This window comes from Triplophysa dalaica, chromosome 14 (assembly GCF_015846415.1).
Source record: "Triplophysa dalaica isolate WHDGS20190420 chromosome 14, ASM1584641v1, whole genome shotgun sequence".
In the NCBI taxonomy this organism is placed as follows: Eukaryota; Metazoa; Chordata; class Actinopteri; order Cypriniformes; family Nemacheilidae; genus Triplophysa; species Triplophysa dalaica.
Window position 1 is genome coordinate 5,631,974 of NC_079555.1, and position 25,202 is coordinate 5,657,175.

Genomic DNA, 25,202 nt, shown 5'->3' on the forward strand with positions numbered 1-25,202 from the left:
TGTGGATGACTGATGGCATGACACTTGCAAAAATACCATGGAGACCTTTTCAAAATTCAAAATTCCCAAAACAATCTATTGGCGTGGGCAGATAGACTTTATCAGTTTGTCCAAAGGAGCCTGTGAAAGGGCAGAGGAGGGATGGCAAAAGAGACAGTAGATGTTTGGTCATTGGAAGTCTGCTGGGGCTCGGGGCTGCAGTGAAACCACATAGAAACTCCACAGTGCCATTTATCTAGTAAGAGCCGTTGTCATTTGCCAAATGGAGATTGTTACCCTTCATTGTTGCCTCTCTTTTTCCCATTTCACCCTTACTAATTTCAGATAGGGCAAATAAACACTGCAGTCCTGTCCTGAATTGACTCTTTACAAAACAGAATGTCTGCTCATCTTCAATTCATGCCTATACGTGTCGTGTTATGCACTTTTCCATCATTTGATGGTTATTTGATCAATTACCACTTCTGTGCTTGCTATAAATAGCACAACATTAATTTTGGCGAGCCAACAGTGCTGACTTGTGTATATAATGAGCCTGAATTTACATAGAAAAGATGCGTGTTTAAGAGTGACAGTTTCAATATTTACAGCGTCGTGTTGTTTCAACAACACATAATTGAACCAGATTATGGGTTATAGCAAATAAGGGACTGCATTACCACACATAGGAGTTGCAAACACGTGCAGTAAATTCCCCCCTCAATATTTAATTGATAATGGGCATATATTTTTTTTAGCTGACCATTTGTGCATGATGGAAAATCTGCAATTTCTGATAAGCATTAATATTTATTGCATTTAAAGTCTAATAAAGACTCTTATTCACCAATAAGATCACTCATAAGTCCCACGCTGCGTAAGTCAATCGATAACCACAGACCTGTCAAATCATAATTGGCAAAAATGAGTGCAGAAATGAGCTGATCCGGCAGAATAGCTCCAGTGCCGTTGCCCCTTAGATTAAATAAGAAGTAGCGCAGCTTCTACCCATTACTGTCACGGCAGGGAACTAAGCCACATTACAGGGCTGTCCAAAATATTCACAGCGCAATAAGTGCTCAATATAATATTGGCAGTTCAAAGGGCACACACAGGCCAGGCGTGAGCCGACCGCGTTTCGGAGGGTGAAATTTGCACAGTTTCTTTGCCTTTAAAGGCATTAGTTATCCTTTTAACACAGGAGCCAGTGCCTGGGGCTTCTCTGCAAGGTCTGCAGAGGTGATGTTGAAGGAGGGCGACCTCTATTATGGCTTTAACTGCCTAGATATCTCTTTATAGTGGAGGGATGCTGAAGCTTTGTGTCTGTCTGTCAGTTTCAGATCCATGGTATAGTAAAAGCTGATCTCACATCAGCTCAACCGAGCAATTTATCCAGGTCCGATTTGTGCTTGCGAGAATGCAAGCGAGACCAGCTGGACTTTAAGGTCAACAAGAAATGAAAATTGACCTTATTACTTTCTTAACAGCAGGTTTGGTTGGTATCCCCTGCTGGTGGATGATGTAACTTCGTGAATACATGTGGGCAAACACATCTTGTTTCACTCATACAGCACATTAAAAGTGAGTTAGGTTGTGAATGTTAATTTAAAAGAGCAAACGAACAACACAGCTTAGCTGAGAACGAGGGATTTATATTTCCAAGTGAAGATAAAGGTGACAAATGCCATTTCGTTGGGCCGTTCTGCTCCAGCGTTCACTTTCCTCGTTCCCTTTCTTGGAGTGGAAGATAAATGCTTGAGACATGCTTGAGTTGTGAAAGTGAGTACAATGGCTGTGATCTCTCAGCGCTGTACACAAGCACTTTATTGACTGTTCTGACCTTGGGTTATCCTTTTCACTTCTTGTCGTGCTGTAAAAAATGTGTACAAAGTAATATGAATAGTTGCTTGGAAAGCTCAAAAAAGGTCGTAGGAGGTATTACACTGGATTGCAATGTACGGCACATATTTGAAATTTCATCTTTTATTTCTTACAATTTCATAATGTTTGGTCAGGCAGCAGGCTTTTATTTCATGGAAGCAAAATCTCTGAGCAGGGTTGGTCTAATCGCTTGACCTCACTAAAACATTTGAAGACACTGGCCTGCAAGAGAGATTCCATAAATCGCCGCGTAATATCGGAGAGGGCAAAAGAAAATCCACTTGTTCTCTCTATCTACAGTTGTACACTACAGATGCTACAGAGCTGTCTGTCCTTTTCCAGCGATAGGTTGATGCAAGACCACTGTGTTCCTCAAGCAAATCATATAAAAGATCGACTCAACATTTATCAGATCTAGAATCGAAATGGAGCTTACAGCTTGCCTTCAACGCCTTAACTGAGGAACGCCACTACACCATAGATCACAAGTGTCATTTTGTGCTTTTGATCTCGAGGTGATGTTCATCTGTGGAGGTTTTAAGGAATCTTTTGGGTTCAATATAAGCTAAGCTGTATTGACAGCATCTGTGGCATCCTGTCGATCACCACAGAGAGAAATTCCCATACCTCAGCTTGTAAAAACAAACAAAAATTTGTGATGGCAGTAATGCACTAAATGAATGAGGTCGGGCATTACAGAAGATTTAAAGGGATAATAAATAAAAAGTCTATTATCAAATACCTTTATGTTGTTTAAAACATGAATGTGACTACTCCTTCTGTGGAAGTCAATGGGGGCCAATGTTGTTTGGTGAATAACGTTCTTCAAAATATCTTTGTGTTCTGCTGAAGGAAGAAAGTCATACAGGTTTGGAATAAGGGCGAGTAAATGATGACATAATGATCCTTTTTTAGTGAACTATCCCTTTAAGAGCTCACTAAACTTTAATATTAGTTCTGTACATTCATAATACATGTTTGCTGTTTCGGCAGTTGTTTAAATATTATTAAGCGGTGCCCAAAAATATAAATCTATGTACCCACCTTCACGTTTATCCAAACCTGTGTATGATTGAAAACCTCATTCACTTTCATTGGATGGAAAAGCACCAACATCCGTTCCTATTGAAGGAAGACAGTCAGACAAATGTAATTGCAGAACTTATGTTTTTGGTTGAACTGATCCTTTAACTACTGTATAATATTATGAATTGCATAAACTTTCCCTCATTCAATCTGAAGGCAAACGACGCAGAGAAGCTGAGCTTGTATTAACAATGTGTGAAGCATTAGCATTAGTGAAGCGTTTACATTGAATAGCAGCTGTGTGAATATTAGAATATTGTTGTGAAGTGGGTCCATTACCCTCTTTCCCCATTTACATCAGCTGTGCCAAAAACAACCCAGTTTTCTCATCCCCTTCGTCTATTACATTTTTTAAATAATACGTCACATAAGCACCGTGATATGTTTACAATAGCTCTTGTGTGCTTAAAGCAGAGCATGTCAAATTTGCATGTTTGATTGCCTTAATGCCTATAATTCTTTTATTATTTTTCTTTTTTAATTAAAAGCTTTTCCAGCTCTCTTGAGAATTACCGGTTCATGTGTTCGGAAACGGGAAAGCCAATCAAATGAAGTTGTATTGCTAGAATTGTGTAGGTTATTTCCTAAAGCATTTTATTTATAACATTTATTCACTCGCAAGTTGTTCCAAATCTGTATATATTTTTTTAAGAAAACAGAGAAAGATATTTTGAAAAAATGAACAGTTCTTGGCCACCATTGACTACCATAGCAGAAAAATTGCTTTGTAACTTTGTTAGTTCTGTTAAACAAAAGAAGATATTTTGAAGAATGTTGGAAAGCAAACCGTTCTGGTGCACTTTTAATAGCCATTGTAATTCCCCCTACGATGGTAGGAGTATAGAAATAACTGCTGACTCTGGAATGGAAAGCAAACTATGAGCTGTCCATTCAGGTCTGATGTACAAAATCAATCCCTTTCACTTTTCACACTGAATATGCTGTTTCTAAATCTCACACAGGTAAAATCGGTTTTGTATGTGGTTTCATTCTAAATGTGGCCTTGTGACCACAGCAATATGATATTATCCATTATTACGCACTCCACTTATTTGGAGTAAAAATGATTTTACAATCACTTCTTTAAGCAAACAAAAAAGAAATAGCACTTTAATCAAACTAGCGTTACAGTAAGTCCTTCAGGAAGTCCTTTAAAGAGACTTTGCCCTTTTCGTGTAGATGACAACATAGCGGAGTAGAAAACATAATAGAGAATGCAGAAAATGTACAGTGTAAGCCAAGGGCAATTATTTGAAGTTGTCTTTATTCTCTTTTCATCTGTAGAAAAAAGGGCCAGGCCAAGCAGATGATCTGAAACGGAAAATGTGCCTAATTGGTTATGTTCTGGCTTTAGATGTGGTGTAATTGGTGGACCATTATGAAATGTTCATGGCTGGCAATTTAAACACAGAAGATAACACATTTATCTTTCCAAGCTCACATGCTGGATGCTGCACTCTCCGAATCAGAGGATTATAATTTTTTTATTATGATTATTGTCTCAGGTTGCATCATATAAGTAAGATTACAATCATTGAACATAGATTTATCTGAAACATTACAGTTCTCTGAAAGCTAAGACATAACAGCTGTTATTTATGTGCTATAGCGTCAAAAGTGGCATTTATGACTTTGACAGCGGTGTTTATTATGTGTATCTTATGACTGACTGACTGTTCAAGCTCACTGGGTCGTGTTTGTGTGGGTACGCACATAGACATAAGAAATACCTACACCGCTTGTTGGTTGCTGGATCGTATGACATCGGGGCCGCCAACGACAAAGGGGGGCAACATTCAACAACAAACACATGCAAGTAAATGCTACGATATTTCTGTAAGAAACACTATTTCTCAACCTATTTCAATACTTAACGACATACATGGAGTACATGAACGTTTCGTCTCCAGTTTTCGACGAGAGTTAAAAAACATATTGTCATAAGGAATTGTTCAAATGTCTTGCTTATTCTTTGTTGAATAATTGTACAAACATCGCTAATGTGAAATAATTGAAGGTAAATGAAATGCACATGATCAGAACATAGTTTGTTTACTTTGAAATATTAGGAAAAATTGAAATGATGAGACACATTGATTATGTTATGCTATATCACACTATATATAATGTACTGTTGTATTATGTGTATGACATAAATGTTTTACTTCTTTAAATGTTTTCCTGAATCCATCGGGTACAACTTTTATCTTTAATTTTTTTCTATTTTTACAGCTTCTGACCTAGAGCTTAAGAATAGCTAAAATTATGAGAAGGAAAAGCTATTTCACTAATAAAAACTTTTTTGATGTAATGTAAAATAAATCATATTTCATGGGATGTTTCGTTTGATTCGTATGATTCAAATAAAATGCTTCTCCGTACCATCTCCACATGTCAGTGTTGAATTCTCGATTAATACTTGAACATGTGGCTATTTTCATTTATTTTGCTGTTGTTTCTCATGCATAGTCATATCATATTACTCAACATGTTCTATCCAATGTATTTCCAAGAAAAACAGGCACAAATAATCATGGTTTAACAAATTTCAATGACAACGATTAAGTCTAAATATTGAACATGATCTATTTGTGCTGCACGTATATCCTAAACCATTGACATGTGTTAAGAAATGGAAATGTTATTGTGCTTTTAATGCCGAAAAAGCGCAGCTCCCCCGTTTACATCATGCTACTCCAATATGGCGGCGCCGTTGATGTATCGCAGCAGCTGACCAAAGCTGCCACTGCGCGGTCTTTGTATGTCTATGCGTGCGCATTGTGTGTGTGTAGTAAGAAGAACCTGAGTTGTGTCCAGAGGCGCTCCAGCACTTTTGACTTTCATTAGAAACACAGAGGGAACTTTTGTCCTTCATATCACTTCCAGCTGAGACACATCAACTCCAGCAGAACATTAGCATATGATGGACATATAATAGACATTAAAACGAATTTGGCTACTATATTCACTTTAAGCCCATCCTTAAGGTCTTCCTCAATCCATTTTAGCATTTCACTGCTGCTGTGTTTGGTATTTACCTAAATGACAATCAAGGGGCGAATCGTATTTGTCGAAATCATTTTTATTAGGGGTTCCTTAAAATTGTTTATTGTGCGCACCCCTGCTGGAAATTTGCATGTGTTTGCATGGGGAAATTCAGCCAAGTGAGGGGCATTAGCATGAGACGCTTCATTAAATATTCTCTCATCAAGGGGAGCGTTTTTTCCCTCGTTCGTTTTCTTTTTCGCTATGGTACAAATAGCTCGTAATCAGCCATGATGACATTTCGCGGCAATTACGGCTTTGCTGTTGACACTTTCCTGAGGACTTACGCAGACGGATCGTGCCATTTTAACACGTTGCCTCCCTTGAGGAAACCGCAGCGGCGGCGAACTGTTTCGAATCAAAGGTTTCGTTATTAATCAGGGCTGTATTCTTCTCGCTCAGACGTGTTCGTCTCTCACCTGCACAAATGACACATTATTCAGGTGCGCGTTTGCATTTTAATACGCGTCTGGGCATAATTATTTGTGGATGCAGGTAACAGGTGTGTACAGATTCGCCTGCCTTTTAAATACAACTCCATTAGGAACAGCGTTATTAGGGGATACTTCACCCAAAATTGAAAATTCTGTCATTATTTACACACCCTCTCGTCATTTCGAAACTGTATGACTTCCTTCCTTCTGCAGAATACTAAAGGAGATATTTTGAAGAATGATGGTGACCGAACATCGACAGTACCCATCAACTTGCATTGGTTTTGTGTCCATACATTAGAAGTCAATGGGTACCGCCATTGTTGGGATATTCAGAGAGAGAGAGAGATGAGTTTATTTCGTCCATCCTGCTCTCTCTATTACTGACTTCCCTTCTGCCTCTTCACTTGGACTTGCTCTTTCTCACTTTGTCTCAATCTGTGGCCTTTGTTTATTCTGTCTCCTAAGCCGATTGAACGCCGCCTGCATGTGTGTTGTTCTCTGGAGGGATAGGACTCACACCTAGAGACTCGGCCTGAAATAGACTCCAGACGGCAAGCCCACTTTAGTACTCGGTGTGGGGTCTTGGCTCCACTTTCGGTAGCTCCTATCTATAGAAGCCTGTCAGAAAAGAGGAGGCTTCTTATGGAGTCTTTTATCTGTGGAAGTTCTGCTCTTTTTTTGCCCAAAGGCTTTTACCGCTGATCTCCAGGAGAGATGGTTACTCCTCTTCCGATCCTCCCACAGGAATGGAAACTGTTTAATTCTGGTTGTAACTTGGATTATTTAAGCAGTGCTGTTTAAAGGCCTGTTCTGTATATTTATGATCATAATTATGAACCTAATTATTAGTTTTGCACAAGGTGTAGTTATGTCTACCATCATTTCCGATCCCACGCGAATGGGAGGCGCAGATGTAATGAAATCTCACGCGCAATTTAATAGAATTAAAGTATGCACACACAAGTCTAGGACTTTAATATGCACGTTTTTTCAAGTTTAATGAACAAACTGTGCCAGTAAAACATAACGCATTGGCCCTCTAAAACTCACAAGCACAAACAAAGGTCTGTATATGCACATATATGCATATATATATATAGATATATATAATGACAAGAAAATGAAACAAAAAGTATGTAAACATCCCAGCAACAGACTCAAGTTTGTGTTTATCGGTATGCATGACATATGCATTGTCGTGCCAGTTGGGCTTTTAAAATATTTTTCAGACTTGAGGCATTCTCTTTCTGCCCAGGTAGACACATGATTCTTATATATATTATATTCTTATCACTTCTGATACTAATGCTGTAGAGTAGATATGTCGTCACATGTGATCAATATTGTAGCTACAGGGGAGTAAATGCAATATTTGATAGATATAAGATAGGTGAGAGTCCTTCATGTAATAGATGTTGCCAGCGTGCTTGATGCTTGCTCTGAATCAAAGATGAAATGCATGTTACCGGTGCTACTTGCTCCGCTCTGAGTGAGCCTCAAACTGGCGCTCTATCGAGCGTCTGTCGCTCGAGCATCTCTGTTGGTCGGGGAGTGAGATTAACCTTGCACAGCATCTTTTCACTTGCTCTGAATCAAGGTTTAAATGCATGATCTGAATTAGATATCAATTTAGTGTACCTGGTATTTATCACTGTGATAGTGAAGACTTACCTTGATTTTGATGATCTGTTTAAAATGAATATGTTAATGAATGATGCTTTTGAGTAAGATTTCATAACAGGGTTTCAGTCTGTCAGGTTAGTGGCATGAAAGCTGTGAAGGGATTTTCTCCGTTTTCATTGTTATGTGCGTGCGAGACTGTACCTTTTTAAAATTTCACTGGTGAATACTAAGAAAGTTGTACATGTTGACTGAAGGTGATTGTTCACCTAAAAGTCTATCATCATTTATTCTCCCTCCTGTCATTCAAACCTGTTTGGCTCCTTCAGTGGTTTTGTGTTCATAAAATGGAAGTTAGTGGTGTCCAATGTTGTTTGGTCACAAACATTATAAACAATATTTTCTTTTGTGTTCTACGGAAGAAATGAAGTCACAAGTTAGAAATGAGGGTGAATAAAAAAATTAAAATAACTAATGTAAACGGCAAATACTCTCAAATGACAGAACATAAACCATCCTGGCTTCATTGGTCTTGGTGGAAACCAGCAAAACCAGCTTTGGTAAGCAGATTAATCCGTCTCAATCAGTAGCATAGAACACATTTTGCCCCCCTGGTCCCTTAGAGACCTGCCCCGCCCTTCCCGGCAATGTAACTGCTCCCCGGTGGTGGCAGTCTGCCTTTGATCTGTGTTAATCTAATTAACGGTTAAACAGAAACACCTGTGCTCTTCAACATAAGTGCTGCTGTCACATCCCAGATGGGCTTTGATGGCCATGATGAAACACCCTCCCTCTGTTCCCCCTCCCTACATCCCTTGCTCTTCCCTTCCACTTTCTCATCTTTTACCCCCTTCATCAGTTTTGTGGGCCGGGGTGTAATGGGGACTGTTTCCTCCCAATTACTGGACGGTAATTGACAGCGATTAGTCTGTGGTTGGACGATGCACTTGATTAGATTAGCCGGACTCTTTTTCTGCTCCGTTTCTTCAAACCCTGAAACCCCAACCTTGACCCCAATTAGTCTCGCACGCGTCAGGAGAAGCAGCATCTCTCCAGCTTATCGTCAGTTTGTTAATTTAGCTGATGAGACGCTGTAAATACTGCCGGTGGAAGAGGGTGATGAGAATTTGAGCTATAAATCTTTCTCGGAGTGCAAGGTGTCTGAAAACACAGTGTGACTGCAGTCAGAGGCGTGACTTAGCGGTTAGTTCTTGTGCTCTGACAGAGTTCAGATCTGGTTTGAACAATTCTCCAGCAGCATTTTTGCATATTTTCATAATTCATGGCTTCTCTCTGTTTTCCTCTGCCTTCTAGACTACACTGGGTTTTTTCCCACATCTGGTAAAATGTAATAGTATATAATAAATATACTTTATTTTTTATATTTCTTATATATACTTTATTATATTCCAAATTATTTAATTTTAAAATGTACTAATTTCTAAAAAAATCATGTTTTTTATTGTGCATTCCAATTAATATTAATCTTAACCTTAATTTTAAGCTATAATAACTAAAAAAAAAAACAGCTAACTAACACAATGAAACACAATAAAAAACATGATTTTTAAACATTTTTAAAAACGGTATCTCATTTTGGAACCACACTCTCTAAATATATGTATATACAGTATATATATATATATATATATATTCTGTAGACGGTTTCATCGGACGCACACATCTGGCCCAAAGTTTACATCCGGTCTGTGTTTGGTTATAATATAGCATTTATATTCATATTAACTTGTATTAAAATGTTATTGTATTAAATAAATTGAAGTCATCAAAACTACTAGACAGTTCTTGATTCTAGTTATTGATGCGGAAGTCAACCAGAAATTTGGACCACACAGAGCCATTGAGATAGAGAGTCGCCTCAACTCTGTTGACTGCAATGGAACAGTTATTTCACAGCAATAGCGGTTCATGGAGGCCCTCAGTAGTTCCCGGAAGTTACAAATGCACGGAGCTGTGGCTAAACAGACCAACTGAGATAAACTTTTAACCCATTTAAAAACATTAGTCATTTAATGAATAAAAAAATAAAATAAATACAGCAAAGAGAAAACATAACTTCCTGGAACTAACTGAAGGCAACTTGATCACATGACATGCGTTGCTGCAACTCTCTATCTTAATGACTCTGGGATCACATAACGTTTGTTGAGCTGTTGCCATGGAAACCATCTCGCTCTCTCTGTCCCTATCTCTCCATCCGAATATATATATATATATATATATATATATATATATATATATATATATATATATAGATAGATACTTCATATAGCCTATGTATACAGTATGCACTCACCTAAAGGATTATTAGGAACACCTGTTCAATTTCTCATTAATGCAATTATGGTGGTGGTGTAATGGTGTGGGGGATGTTTTCTTGAATCACTTTAGGCCCCTTAGTGCCAATTGGGCATCGTTTAAATGACACGGCCTACCTGAGCATTGTTTCTGACCATTTCCATCCCTTTATGACCACCATGTACCCATCCTCTGATGGCTACTTCCAGCAGGATAATGCACCATGTCACAAAGCTCGAATCATTTCAAATTGGTTTCTTGAACATGAGAATGAGTTCACTGTACTAAAATGGCCCCCGCAGTCACCAGATCTCAACCCAATAGAGCATCTTTGGGATGTGGTGGAACGGGAGCTTCGTGTATCCAACAAATCTCCATCAACTGCAAGATGCTATCCTATCAATATGGGCCAACGTTTCTAAAGAATGCTTTCAGCACCTTGTTGAATCAATCCCACGTAGAATTAAGGCAGTTCTGAAGGCGAAAGGGGGTCAAACACAGTATTAGTATAGTGTGCTTAATAATCCTTTAGGTGAGTGTATGTTGTATGTGTATGTTTGTGTATTTAATTTTCCATGGGATGTAGAAATATTATTGATATCGTGTTATCGCAATAGCAAATATTTAGCAATATTATCTCACATGCTTGTATTTGCGGGATAACATAGAGAATGTATGAAAAAATAATAAATGTAACCTTTGTCAAGGTCTATCTGGTGCAATTGTGTGGATTTTTAGGTCATTTGACCCATCTCATACTATAACTCATACCTCTAAGCAACAGTTAATATTAGAGGATAATGAAAAGAGGATCCTGATGGCACATATCCAAGTCATCATTTGTCAATTTAAACATTGCAATTAATATCTTACAGAGGTATTAACCCTAGATATTTTGATATTGTAAAATCCCTACATTTTACCCCTCATTTTTTATTTTGGTAAAATTTGACTCTTATTAAACAACTATCTGTTAAGTAAATGATTTCATGCTCCTTCAAAAGTCAAAATGGCAAAGTCTACATCATGCTGTTTACAACAGCTTTGATTAAAAGGCCTGTCCTAGTTCAGAGCAACAGCAGCACTGTGATGTTATGTGATTGCAACCGGCCTCTTTAGTTGACATCAGCTCCTCTGTGTGTCTCTGGATGCCAGGATGTTGACTCACGAGAGCCACGGGGCAGAACTTCTGTTTGAAATGTCACAGGCAGAAAAGCGCCAGAGATCAATCCCCGCCCTGTGTCACACAGAAACACACATGAGACAAAAGAACAACAGAAACGGGAACAAATTAAATGAGGCACCCCCTCTGCTTCTTTCATTGGAGAGCTGTGTTGCTGGATGGACACACATGTAGACCCCGTGCACTAGCAGTAGCCTTTCTTTGAAGATTTGTTATTTTCCTTTTTTTAGGGGAAGGACCTTGATCCCGGCCCCATAATCATTCAGCCAGAGTCGTCTGTTTCACACGCACACCTTCTCGACAGTATTATCACCAGCCGGCACATAACATCTTTACGGCAGTGACAAGTATTTCCGTATCCAAGGCTGCTCAATGACTTCTCTATTAATATTCAAACACGGCCGCAAACTGTAATAAATTGGGTTATGTCATTAGTGGCGAACGATATCTTGGCGCTTATTTGCTGAAGGGAGAAGAGTTTTAGGAGCGGGCGGCATCCTTCCTCGAGCCCGCATGCGGCAGAATCTGAATAGCTTCTCAAATTGACACGGAACGCTCGGATGATCGTTAATCATAATTGGACACATATTTGCATATTGCAGTGTCAGTGGCGTCGTCATTGGGATTGTTCATGCATTAGTGTTCATTTTTTAATGGCAATTAGTCTTCATCTCATGATTCATTTATAAAATACGGCTGGCTTTTTGAGCTCCATTAGTGGCCGTCCAATGAATCAAGCGACCATGCGCAGAGAGATCCATCAGATATGATAGCTGTTTGCTGCTTTTAAGCCATCAGTGGTTAGAGCGATGAGAAACGTGCGACACAGAGACAGTTTTACATCTTCCAAAAGTCTTCAAGGCTATAAGATCATACAAATTAGACACCTCGTGAAATAGTTATGAGTTCCCATGAGACCTTGTTAGTATTTCAGTAACAGGTTCGTATCGAAGCAATTTTAGGAGAAACAACTTAGATAAAGTTTCTTGTCCTCATAATTTCCTGTCCTCTCTCTGCAATCCTATCAATAAAAGTGTCAAAGGACCAACGAAGCATGTCTCTGTGTATCAGATAAAGTGAGAAGTAGGTTCAATAGTCCCAGTTGCTGTATTAGATTGTGCCACAATCATTTATCAAAGTCTGGTACTGTATGACCCACAACCCCCATCCACAACTTTGTTGCTCCATGAATCCATCCATAATGTATTCTATTTTTTCTTTGTGTTTGTACATTTGCGTGTACGTGCAGTCAGGAACCGACATTGTTTTGTGGTTCAAAGGCATGTCATCGCGGCTAGTGACGTTTAAGGGTCAGAACACTCTCTCGAGTAACTTCAATGGTTTTGGCTCTGTTTCCGTCTCACCACCTGACTGTCAGCCAGCTAACACATCTTAAGCACGTTGTGTGCAAAACAGCCTAATTTTATTTGCATCAGCACCCAGTTTCCGTCACATTTAGACAACCGTTAGCAAGGGCCACGCACCGAGCATTAGCAGGGGATTCCAGGGGAGTGCATTTGTGATGTGTTCCTGGGTGTACGATGTCTGGCATCGTACTTCCCTCAGAGCTCAGCGGGGTATGGAGCCAGAGGCAATGTGCCATGATCCAGCAAGCTGCTTTGCCAGTCGGCTACTAATGTCTGTCTCACTTGGCCCGGGTTGTTACACCAGTGAAAACATTTTGCCGAGATGAACGTGGAAATCATGTGGTAATAGATGATGCTTTGAATTATTTGGGTTTCAGCTGCCACAACAACTGATATGATCTCTGACATTTATTCGTTCCAAAACCAAGTGAGTATTTCAGGGCATTGTACTTTACAGTAGATGCACTTCCAATGTTGAGTCCGTTTTAAAAGAAAGCATGTTTTGTTTATTAGTAATATGAAAAATGATTTCCAATGTGAAGATGGTGTCCACTTACAGGGAATCAAAAACATTGTGATGGTGCTTTGGGTATGAAAGCGAAAAGCAACTAAGTTGTTGAAAAGAGTAATATCCCGAGGAACGCAGGCTTCTTTTTATATATTTTTTATGAAATCTATGCAATGATACCTAGCCCCCCTTAATAAATGTATAATCATATAAAATATAACAGCACATATAAAAGTTAAAATGGCTTTTTCAGCCGTATTCCTAAACGAGAGCTCAACATTTCTTGCAAATGTCTTGAAATTGAACGTTTGAAGAAAGGACTAAGGTGTTAACACAGACTTGAGTTAAATTAAAATGATATGATACTGCTTTGCTTAAAGCATTATGTGCAAAAGTACAGCCCAGAATGACTCAACACAAAAAGGTCACGCAAAATGAGAGAAGCTGGAATGGCGGAGAAAATGGCTTTATTCAAGGTGTGGATGGCAGTGATAAAAAAGTAATAAGAAAAGATGAAAGGCAAACGAAGATAACGCTCTTCTAACATCCCAGAGATTGAGTCGAAACGCCAAATGATAAAACCGTCCAGATTCCAATCATTTGTGCCGCGCTGTGAAGAAGTATTAAAAAAAATTAAACCTCCAGTGAAAGTACAGCAGACATTAGCATATCTTCAACTTGGTCAAACTTAGTTAAAGCAAAACTATTCGAAGTGGAGGAAGAGCGTGAAAAGGTGCGATGAAAAACTAAAAAAAGAAAGTAAGAGATTACGAGCAAGAAGACAAAAAGTTGTAATGGCATGATAGAGAGATTCCCTACACAAGACATCCCGTTATAGCTTTATTCAGCATTTTTGCGGGTTGGTCTATGGCTTTTATATGGATCATTATGTTCTTGAGAAATGAAAGGTAGGTGAGTGAATAGGCTATGGGACTGGAAAAAGCAGACACTCTTTTTCGAAGCGCTTGAGAGAACAAAGACGGGTTACAGAAGCATAATTATGACATCACACCTATTGAAGTGGACACGGCAGTATCTTATTCAGCAGGTCAGAGCCGGTTCTGTCTCACCGATGTGCATATATATTTCCATCTCCTGAAGCCTTTAATACTTAAGTCTACCCATAGGAAAAGCTTTGATCTATTCAGCAGAGTACTGTGCTTGATTGTATTGAGTCTGATTTAAAATGAATGATATCATACAGCCACATGTAATGTTAGTCTGTCAGAGACGAAATGTCACAAAACGTCAATTGGATCCAGCTTTCTTAAATATATGACACATTTATTGTCATGCTGATGTATTGTGTAACTCGACTTAAGGGACAGTTCATCCAAAAATAAAGACATTTTCATCATTTACTCACCCTCGAGTTGTTCCAAGGATACGTTCCTGATGAACACAAAGAAAGATATTTGGAAAAATACTTGTGACCAAACAGCTCTCGGTCACCATGACTACCAAAGTAGAAGAATTACACTGGTAGTCAAAACTGCCCCAGAGCTGTTTGCCTTTCAAAATTTTTAAAATATCTTATTTTGTGTTCAACAAAACAAAGCAATTTTTTCCAACTAGTTAATGGTGGCCACAAACTTTTTGGTTACAAGCATTCTTCCAAATAAATTTCTCTGTGTTTATCAGAACAAAATATGTAAACAGATTTGTAAAAAAATGAGGGTGAGGAAATTAAAACAGATTTTTTGGGGGAGATCTATTGCTTATATAGCATGGGTTGGATTCTTGTGGGACACACAAACTGTTAAATACATATCTTGAATGCACTGTAATACCTATTGGAAACAAATGTTTGCCAAACGCATAACATGTTGTCTTGTAAGCTAGTTGCCAAAACATTTAGTCAATTTTTCAGTTTATGTTTTAGCAACTAGCTTTCTGACCTTCAAAGGCACACGTGAAGGTCACAGGTGCATTGCTGTATAAGATTCAAGTGGGAGAACGCCAGAGATGCTCGACTCATTAAGATGTTGTCAAGCTAGGTGAGAGCTTCGCGCGAGCCTTTGACGGCACTAAGATTTAATCTCCTCTCACCTCCCTCTTATCCAGATGCGTTTTTTCTTTTTTCAAGTCACAGCACCATCTGTTTATCAGCAGTAAATAACTTCTGAGATGTTTTTCAGTGACAGTCGTTCTCAGACACCATGGCTGGTTATGTTGGATTAAGAAAAGTTTCCTCAGGTTTAAGTGATGATGTTGTATTGTATAATTAGGTGTAAAGATGTGTCTTGTTGTATTTAATACTCTGTCTACAGCAGTGCGTTTTCGTTTTCAAAACGCTCCTCGTCCACACGAGAGTTTTCCCAAACGTTGCCCATCCAACACTGAAACGTCTGAAAACGCTTACATCCCTGTACTGCGAATGAGTAAAACTTAAGACACGTCAGAATGTGTCATATCTGTCAGGCGTTTATTTTCTTTTTGCCCTATTATGTCGCTTCAATGTGGAGCAATGATAGTTTTTTAAATAGACAAACAATGAGGTAAATTAGAGATGTTGCTTCGGGCAAAACAAGACTATAAAGCTGCAAAAGCGAAAGTGATTTATAAGACCATTTGTTTTTTTTCTGCCTGTCATGCATGTATCAAATTTAACCCCAAGTTCCTCTGGATCACCTTTAAACATACTCTACTCCCCACTGTGTTACTTTTTTAAAACACCTATTCATTTATCACAATGTTCTTTGATTTTTCAGTGTATTAATTGAAGCTTTGTCAGAATCACATTCTTCTGAGTCTTTGTATGAAGCTTGTGATAGCAGGAGTAATTTATAGAGAGGCAGTGCACCATGGGTAAATGACTGCAGCAAGGGCCTCTTGGGCATTATGTGAAACAGATGGATGAGTTTTATTAAGCATGTGGTACTTAAGATTTCGCTGAGTGGGATTTCAATAAAGGAAATAAATGTTAGCATTAACGGCACCTCCCTACTGTATGTAATATGCCATCATGGTTTCCAAGTAGGGATGACTTATTTGAACAAATGCTTGTTGTCTTGAAGCTATGAATGTTGGGCTTTTCGTCTGGAGTAGGTTTTGTGGTGTAGGTGTTGTCTGACAGAGATGAAGGGGTTTTTAGCACTCACAAGATTTGTTTTGATGAGTTTAAAGCTTTTCTTTTTGTTGAGGGAACAGGTCTATAAAAAGCTCTTTTCTGTAGGTTATGCAGCCATCTATTATTCATACAGTTATTGCTGGATCTCTGAAATAACCTTGCTTTCTCTAAAGACTGAATTATAAGAATGTGTTCCTTTTCCTTTTGCGATCTCTCTCAAAAATCAAGATTGCTTTATTAGCTTTAAAAAACTATGTGGGAGAAGCACATTTTTGAATAAACATGTTGACAACCTCTGGGAATTTCTGATTTATCTTTCACTAAAGCACTTTTATTCATTTATTCCTTCAGCATAAAATTCCTTCAGTTTTTGCGCATCTTGACATGACAACTGAAGGGACGTGGCCTTGAAATAAAGGTGGTGTGGGCGTTAATTGACATTTCCTTGTTTTTCTTTCAGCATTGAAAAATGACTGAAATTTGACATTTATTTCGACTATCACCTGTCATGGAGCGACGATGCTCTTGCGTGAAGCGTTTATCATTGTTTCGGCATTGTCCCTGAGGAGGACCATACATAAGATTAAATGTAAATAAGCAATTGGATGTTTTGGTCTCATAGATCACCGGTCAACCTTGTACAGTAATTAACTTTTTAATATAGTAAATGGCTAATAGTTTAAATAACCATGGTAAGAGTAAAAATACTTTCTAGTTATATTCAGGGACAGTCAAGCCGATAAAATGATTGGTTGATTAGATCCTAATTGCTCCATCTAATAGTTAATTTACAACGTAAGCACTCATTAAAAGAAGGTGGAGCTTTTTACTGCATATTGACAGCATCTAACACACAGTAAATCGGTCGTTAAACAATTACTTGTTCTACATTAGGCCACTCAAGTTTGGTTAACTTCTATCATGACTGCACTCTATTGTCTCTATTTAAATGGTCTACATCAAGTTGGTTGTGTGCGTCACATTACTGAAACTCTTCGTATCTGTATTCTTTTGTGTCTGCAGACTCTTCCCACAACACAGTATGAGTTGGAGATTGTGGCAAAGGATATGGCAGGAAGTGAGGTGGGACTGACAGGAACTACAACAGCTACAATCACCATCACAGACAGGAACGACCACGCACCCGAGTTTACTCACTCACTGGTGAGGCTGGATTTTTACATCTTGTTTCTTTCCTAATCATCATTCATCGTGATAGTTAAAGGAATTATTGAAAATTATTTTTGCTTAGCTTGATTATTTAGTTTAATTATTGTTATATATAGTTAAACAATTTTTTATGTTTTAGGTTAAAATTTGATATTTATGATTTTAGTTATTTTAAGATTATAAAATCAAAATCAAACCTAACAATCGCATAGAAAATTGAAAGGATATTTAATATTTAGCATTCTATATTATTTGTAGGTTATCAAATTATATACAGTGCTTAACAAAGTTATTAGACCACCTGTTATAATAAAGAGACACAAATATTTTAGAAATTTGTCAAAAACGTATATTGTTTAAAAAATGTTGATGTCATTTATTTAGGCAAATAACAAACTTAATCATCTAAATTATGTTCTCATGTTTCTATGCCCAAATTAAAGCCAACATTTTTAACTTCTTTTTCTATTAATGACTGGAAGTAAATAACTGAATAAATAATAATCAAGTGGTTTACTATTTGGCTTTGTAAAACATAAGGATGTAAGGAACAAGGATCATCTATCAAAAAAATTCCCAAGTGGACCTTTTGAGCTCTGCTGCTGTACTGTATATAACACACACTGTAAATCTTTGCTGTAATTTCCAGCAGGTTTGCAAGTAACTTACTGTAGATTTTATACTTAATCTTTTCCTATTATTACTATTTTTATTTTGAGTTAAGCTTTACTTTAATCAAAATTAAAGCATTTGGACTTTTAACACTAATATTTATTTGTTACAGTTAAATAACAAGAAACATGACCTAAGATAGGTTGTGTTTTATGAAAGAAAATATAAAAACTAAGTACGTTGATGTTTAATTTTTTTTTTAATTAAATCTACATTAACTCACTTACTAACCTGCTTCAAAATCACAGCGAAGTTTTACAGTGCAGTATGATGCTATTGCCGTCTACAAATATTAATATGTTATGTATGAGTCCCTTCAATCCCTTCAGCTGTAATTATAGAATCATTCACAAGTAGACGCTGAATGATATTGACAGTTTCTAGTTGAACAGGTTTCACATTTATCGGTAATGTGTATTTTAGTCAGCATCCAGACCGAACATCTTTATTTCATAATGGAATATTTCACCTTTCGAATGACCAGGGTAATACAGTTATTTTCTCTGATTCTCTTGGAAATAATTCATAGCAGTTTGATGCATCTCAACACCCGCAGTCATCTGGGACTGGACACAAACACTGGATCTTTTCAGTCTTAAAGTCTCTCACCAGTTGTCTCCTCTTGTCAATCACTCTGATCACACAAACACAAACAGAATGTCTCCCTGCTGAGGCAGGGCCCGGGCCCTTCGTTCAGATGTGCTGACCTTGCGGAGACAAAGCCACGCGTGCATCAATCACTTTAATCTGAGGCGCACAGGAGTGACAGCTCTGATTCACAAATACACATGCGAAGGTGATAGACTGGGTCCATCTCGCTAATGTATCTTCTGTGACCTCCTGTTTGCAGTCTGAAGTGATTGTGTTGTAGTACTCAGGGTCTGCCCCAATGATGGAGGGCTGCCTGTTTTCTCGGTCCGTTTGCTTGTGTATGTGCGCAAGGACCCTTTTGTATTCACAGAAATTGCTGGACTTGCGTTGTTCCAATAGGGTATATAACACACATTAGTTTTTTGCTAAACAATCAAAACTACAGGCGACCTGTGCCATTCAGCGATATGAAACCCACAGGGCAGGGAAACTGCACCGACGCTATGTGCAAACTGAAGGGCTGTGTCCATTTTAACCCACCTGTGATGAATTTGTCGGGAAATGCAAACTTGCACTTTCCTGGGCGGTGGAGGCAAACAACATCGACAGACACTTATTTTTGAGCGGTGTAGATTTTCGAGAAAGTGCCCTGAGCTGTTGTCAGGTTCTCAGAGACGGCACGTCCACCCGACATTGGACCGTTCCCAGGATGCATTGCTGTGCTGGGGAAAGGGCCTTTCTGATTTGTCGATGCGGACAAATATTGTGTTGCCTTTTTCGAGCATCTGACAAATGCTGCTGTTTTGCTTAAGGGTGTGTGACACCCCAAGGATCATTCTGCCAAACAGACGATTCCCAAATACAGTAGCAGTTGAAAGCATGGAAACACTTGACATTATTTTCTGCCATATGTTATTTCAAACCTGTGCAATATTTTACAAGTCCTATGTGGGATTTAGGCTTGCATTTCTATCAAAAGTCTGTGGAAATAGTTTTTATGATTTTCTTTCAGAAGTTCATTGATAATAATACTAAAGATATTTATAACAATTATAATACTAAGATATTATGAATATTATTATGATAAGTAGTTGTAGTAGTAGTCGTAGTCATATTATTATAGTTGTTGTTATTTTTGTATTTAATAATAATAATAATAGCAATGGTAACCATATTAATAATAATAATCAAAATTAATATTGATAGCATTATTAATAATTTCTATTAATAATAAAAAAGTTAAAAGACAGGCATAATGAAGCTGTTTTTTTTTTCTTTTTTCCAGTGACATGACATCCCATTTTTCTTTTCATATTTCGTCTTGTTCGGTGTAAATTGACTGAAAACTGAAAATCAATTGCCATTTACACTATCACTCATTATTTACTCAAGATGCAGGAGTGTTCACATTTACATTTGCCTTTTGAAATAAATGTCTGCTGTGTGTGACAAAAGAAATATTGTCTGTCCATAGATTATTCTAGGTCACGGATAATGTATGCTATCACATAACAGAGTCCCACTGCAGGGGTATTATTAGGATAATAACAGACCCTCCATTATCTCTGTCTCTCCGGTTTCTTCTACATGGTCTGGGGCTTAGAGTCTCGTAGGGAGAGGCCAGAGGCTGTGGTAGTTGCCGCAGGTGGTATGTACATACCTGCCTACCCGAAGCATTTTGTGATAGCGGGCATCAATTTCCAATGCACCCCCTCCAAGAGCGGAAGCATGCGGTGATCCGGCTTATCACACCTGTCAGTCAGTGAGACAGACAGCTTATCTGAGCTCCCTCTACCCCTGCAGTGACAGCAGGGGTCTGCCTCCGTCAAAATGCTAATGACATCAACAACGATGGCTACAACTTTCCTACATGATAACAACGTAAGCCAGGCACGCGTGTTGGGGGAATTATGATCGGGTGGATATTCTTATTCCTACATTGACCAGTTGACTTTACATTCACAGGCACAGCTAATAGAAAGGTTTGGGGTGGTCTTGAATGCAGGGGTCTTGAATATTATTTTGAATTTCTTTAATAATAAATAAATCACGTATGGTCTTTGTTCTTGGTGTAACTTTTCCTTATGTGGGATAAAACATAATGTTGTAATTCACGTCTCATTCCCGCTACCCCTGAACCTCACTTTTCATGCTCAAATCCTAGAGCTACACCACAAGTTATTGATAGTTCATAGAATTTGATGAGCCCTCTGGATCTTAAATTATTTCTGGCTCATCTCGCCCCTTTATCCTGCCATGTCTCAGAGTGTCTGAACAGAATATTGCAGCTCAGAATAATCAGACTGAGTAAAGACATTTCCAATAATGACATTCTGAAAGATATGCCCATTTCCCTCCGCCAATGATTCTTGTTCTGCCTTTTTTTCATTTACAATTCACTTTAATAAAAATATGTTTTATGAATGCATACTTTCTGCAGGGGAAGTAATGTACCTGTACAGTAGCCTTATTTCTTTTGTCTGTCTTGACAGAAAAATCACTGCTATTGAAAGTCGGCTAAAATGAATTCTCCTCGCCGCCTTTAGCATTATGAGTTAATCACAAAGGGCACTTTCAGAATACAGTGCACTCAGTTGTTGGCAAATAATGACAATGCATTCAAATACTTATTTTTAAAGCAACTTTCTGCCCATTTGATGGCTAATGAGTGTCTATGAGGACGCACTTTAGAGAGAAGCTGGAGTGTTCATCCGGCCTGAAAAATACGTACAGATTAACTTAAGTGGCTGACGGTTTACAGACGTCGTGATGAAAGCAAGGGTGTTTTAGAGAGAGTGAGCCAGGGTTTGCAGAATATTACATTATATATGATTGAAACCTTTGATTGAAACCTGAAATTAACATTCATTAATGCCATTAGCAATCATTTTATAGTGCTTAACAGAACACGACATTCATAAAGCTAGAAAAGTTGTTTGATGCTTTGATGCTTACGTTTTTTTATATGTACAGTTTCTGCATAGAAAAAAACACTTGAGCCAAAAAAGTGTCAGAATGTGTTGCAGCTACTTTTAACCAAAGCACCCGAGGTAAAAGTTAGGGAAGGAATGTAACGGGTTCTTGTAGTTATTATGATGTCAGCAATATCAAGTTCATGTGTTTCAATTTCAGTGAACTCATTGAGGAGCTTACTTTGGGTAAAATGTTCTCCCAAGTGAATTAATGTTAAGTAAATCTAATGCTATGTTTCCTAAACCTCTAACAACGGTGAAGCCTTTGAACAGCATTAATTCTAGAAAGAGGTCTCTCTGGGGTCACTTGTATAGAAAGTGTACTGTAATAATTTAACACGTTCTGCAATGTTATATATTGTAAAATAGAAGAGATACAGCGATACTAAACTTCTCCACTGACACGGATTGCAAATTATTCTGAATGATATCTTCGATAGGATTGAATTAATATTTCTTAACTTTCTGAATCTTATACATTGATATAATAACTATTTATATTGAGTATCAAACTGGCAATGTTTCTTAAAATTTTCTCAATACTGAGCACAAATGTATTTTATTTTCCGGTCCTATTTTGATTGACAGCATATATCGACCCTGATCATCAGCTATTTTATCGGCCGATAGCGTGGAAATTATTGCCCGATATATTGATACATCTCTAGTAGATTGGTATCACTTAACAATACACTTGTTTTTGTTAACATTACTAAATGCATTAGGAATGGTCCATTTATCGTCTTAGAATTTAATAATTTAATGCCTTCATTTATTTAAAAAAACATTAGTAAATTCTGAAATTAAAGGTACAGTTTGCATTCTAAACATTGACACGGGGCTGTACAGTTGCCAGTCAATGGCATCAATTGCGGAAGTCGTGTCTAGCATCTAGCAAGCCACTAACTTGTTTCGAGCAGTCACTTATTTATGGACCACAATTATGTGCAACATTTATAAAACATCCGCTAACATAATTTATTGTTCCCGTCTGATTTATGGCCATCAGTGGTGGAGTTGAAGACAACAGACCCCATCATTCCACGCTCCTTCACAGCATCATCAAGCTACACCACCGTTCTTGTTTTTATTATGCGCCCTCTAGGGGCGATTTCTACATACTGTAGCTTTAACAGAAACTAAGATTAATAAATGCTCTAAAAGGGCTGTTAATTGTTAGCTAATGCGTTAACTAGTGTTAACAAATCCAACCTTATTGCGCTTATTAAAGTCTCACTCATTGATGTGTGTGAAGTGACTCATAACATTGCAATGTATTTCTTTAAAACAGTCATAATGTTAAGATGTTTTCTTCACATATCCAGAAGTAAACATCCTTTTGCTGTATACTCCAGCTGAAGGGCAGAGCTTTTGATAAGTCAGAAAAAAAAGAACTATTTCAACATTTAACCTTAGTATCAAAGCACATTTTGTACACAAAGGACATGAACCGGATAGCCATTCAATTAGAGACAAAATAAATTTGCCCACAATATGCTAACGTGGCATAAGTGCCATGTCAGGAGAGAGAAAACAGCTTAAAACGTTATGTATTCCTTTATCGACTCTCCACGAAAAAATCATTTCAGCATAGTTAGCGTGCATTAATATGAATTAATGTTTCTCTTCTGCGCCAGTGACAGGACTGAGCAGTCTTTCTTTTTCTGTAATGGAAACACCAAACCGCATTATGGCTGTTTAGCATATTTCATATTATGCAAATCTTTTCTTTGGATTCTTCTCGTTTGCATTTCAGCAATTTAAATTGTTTACAAAGCGACATATTCTTCCTGCTTTGCCCGTACATTTGTCTGCCATGTTTATGATGGCTTTGCTTATCAGTAGCCAGATGTATGCCATTTCTGTTGCTATATGTTGTTTTTGTATCTGTCATAGCTCAGAAAAATAACTTGATCATCACTCTTAGTTGCATGCTTCAGTTTACTTAGTGCACTATGAAACGATGTGTTGAAACAATTTCTGAAAGAAATAAATGTATTAGTTTACTTACAGATTTCAATTAACATATTTTAATGTTTACACATTTTCGAGGAAAAGTCAAAGATTCTTAAACGATATGTGTCTGTTTTCCACTATATTCAGCCCATCAATTTGTACTTCATCATTGGCTCTGAATATTGTTATTCTATTTGAAAACAATGTACTTCAAGCGTTTTATTCTTTGAGACTTTATAGGGACCACAGACACTACATAACTAATACCTTTATGGATTGCAACTTCAACTGAAATCGTTTCAGAGAAAAGGAAATTGCAATTGTTCTGATGTACTTTAATAGGCTAAAACTGAAAGCTAGTCTTGGTTGTGTGAGAAAGCCTCCTGGCATCACTCCGACGCTTGCACAGTTATTATATCTAATGATGTAGATAGACCAAACCAAATTGAATTTGTGTCCAACGTGAACAAAGCCAAAAACACACATTAAAACTTCCAGATACATTTAATGAGCCCCATTGGTCCCATTAAGTCCAGGTGTTAATTAACTAAATAGACATACAGTATAGTGTAACTATTTCAGATATCGTATGAGTGTGAGTCAATCTGTGAACAGTCAAGAAGTTTCATCGCATCTGAGGGAAAGCACTGATGTATGTTGTTTTGACATCTTTGAACAGAAAGTCTCTTTAAGGAGGAAATAATGTGTCGGAGCTGGATAGCAGGATGCCAGACAAATCTGTTATCTTTAAAAAAAGCATAGACCTCATACATGAAATTATATGCACTTAGGATGTGTTAACAGGATATTCGTATGCTATTATCGATGCTAAACCGTATGTAAAACTGAGGCTAGTACATAAAACATTTTAATAGGATGAGTTTTGGAACTTTCAGACGGCTGCAGCAGTCGTTTAATAAATAATATGTTTTATTTTAATGGATTTAACTGCTATACACAATCCGTATGTATGCAACATGTTGCTCTGTGAGGAGAAGTATGCAAATGAGGACAAAGCACTTTATTTGTTTCTGTCCCTGCCCACACACACCTGTCTGTAATTTTCAGGTGAGTCAGAAGACATTGATTTATAGGTTTCAGGTGTGTTTAATAAGAGCCGGTTTTGGCTATAATGGAAGATCTGGAAGATCTTGCTCTTATGGAACATCTTCCCAGGTAGAATTGAACACCCTCGCTGATGTAATATGCTGTCATTTAAGAACATCTACACTATTAATCACATCCAACATATACAGTATCTTGTAGGGTTGGCACGGTACCGTAAACACATCTTACGATACTATACCTTATTTAAAAAATATTAAAACGATACCAATTAGTGTTGC

At 37.7% G+C, this 25,202-nt stretch overlaps 1 protein-coding gene across 1 annotated transcript in view; it reads left to right on the forward strand.

Annotated features, from left to right (window-relative positions):
• Nucleotides 1–25,202, forward strand: part of cdh13 (cadherin 13, H-cadherin (heart)) — a 255,361-nt gene that overhangs the window by 185,709 nt on the left and 44,450 nt on the right. The window contains exon 8 of the mRNA XM_056766740.1: nt 17,519–17,659. Coding sequence (XP_056622718.1) covers nt 17,519–17,659 — 141 coding nt within the window. The remainder of the gene's footprint in view (nt 1–17,518; nt 17,660–25,202) is intronic.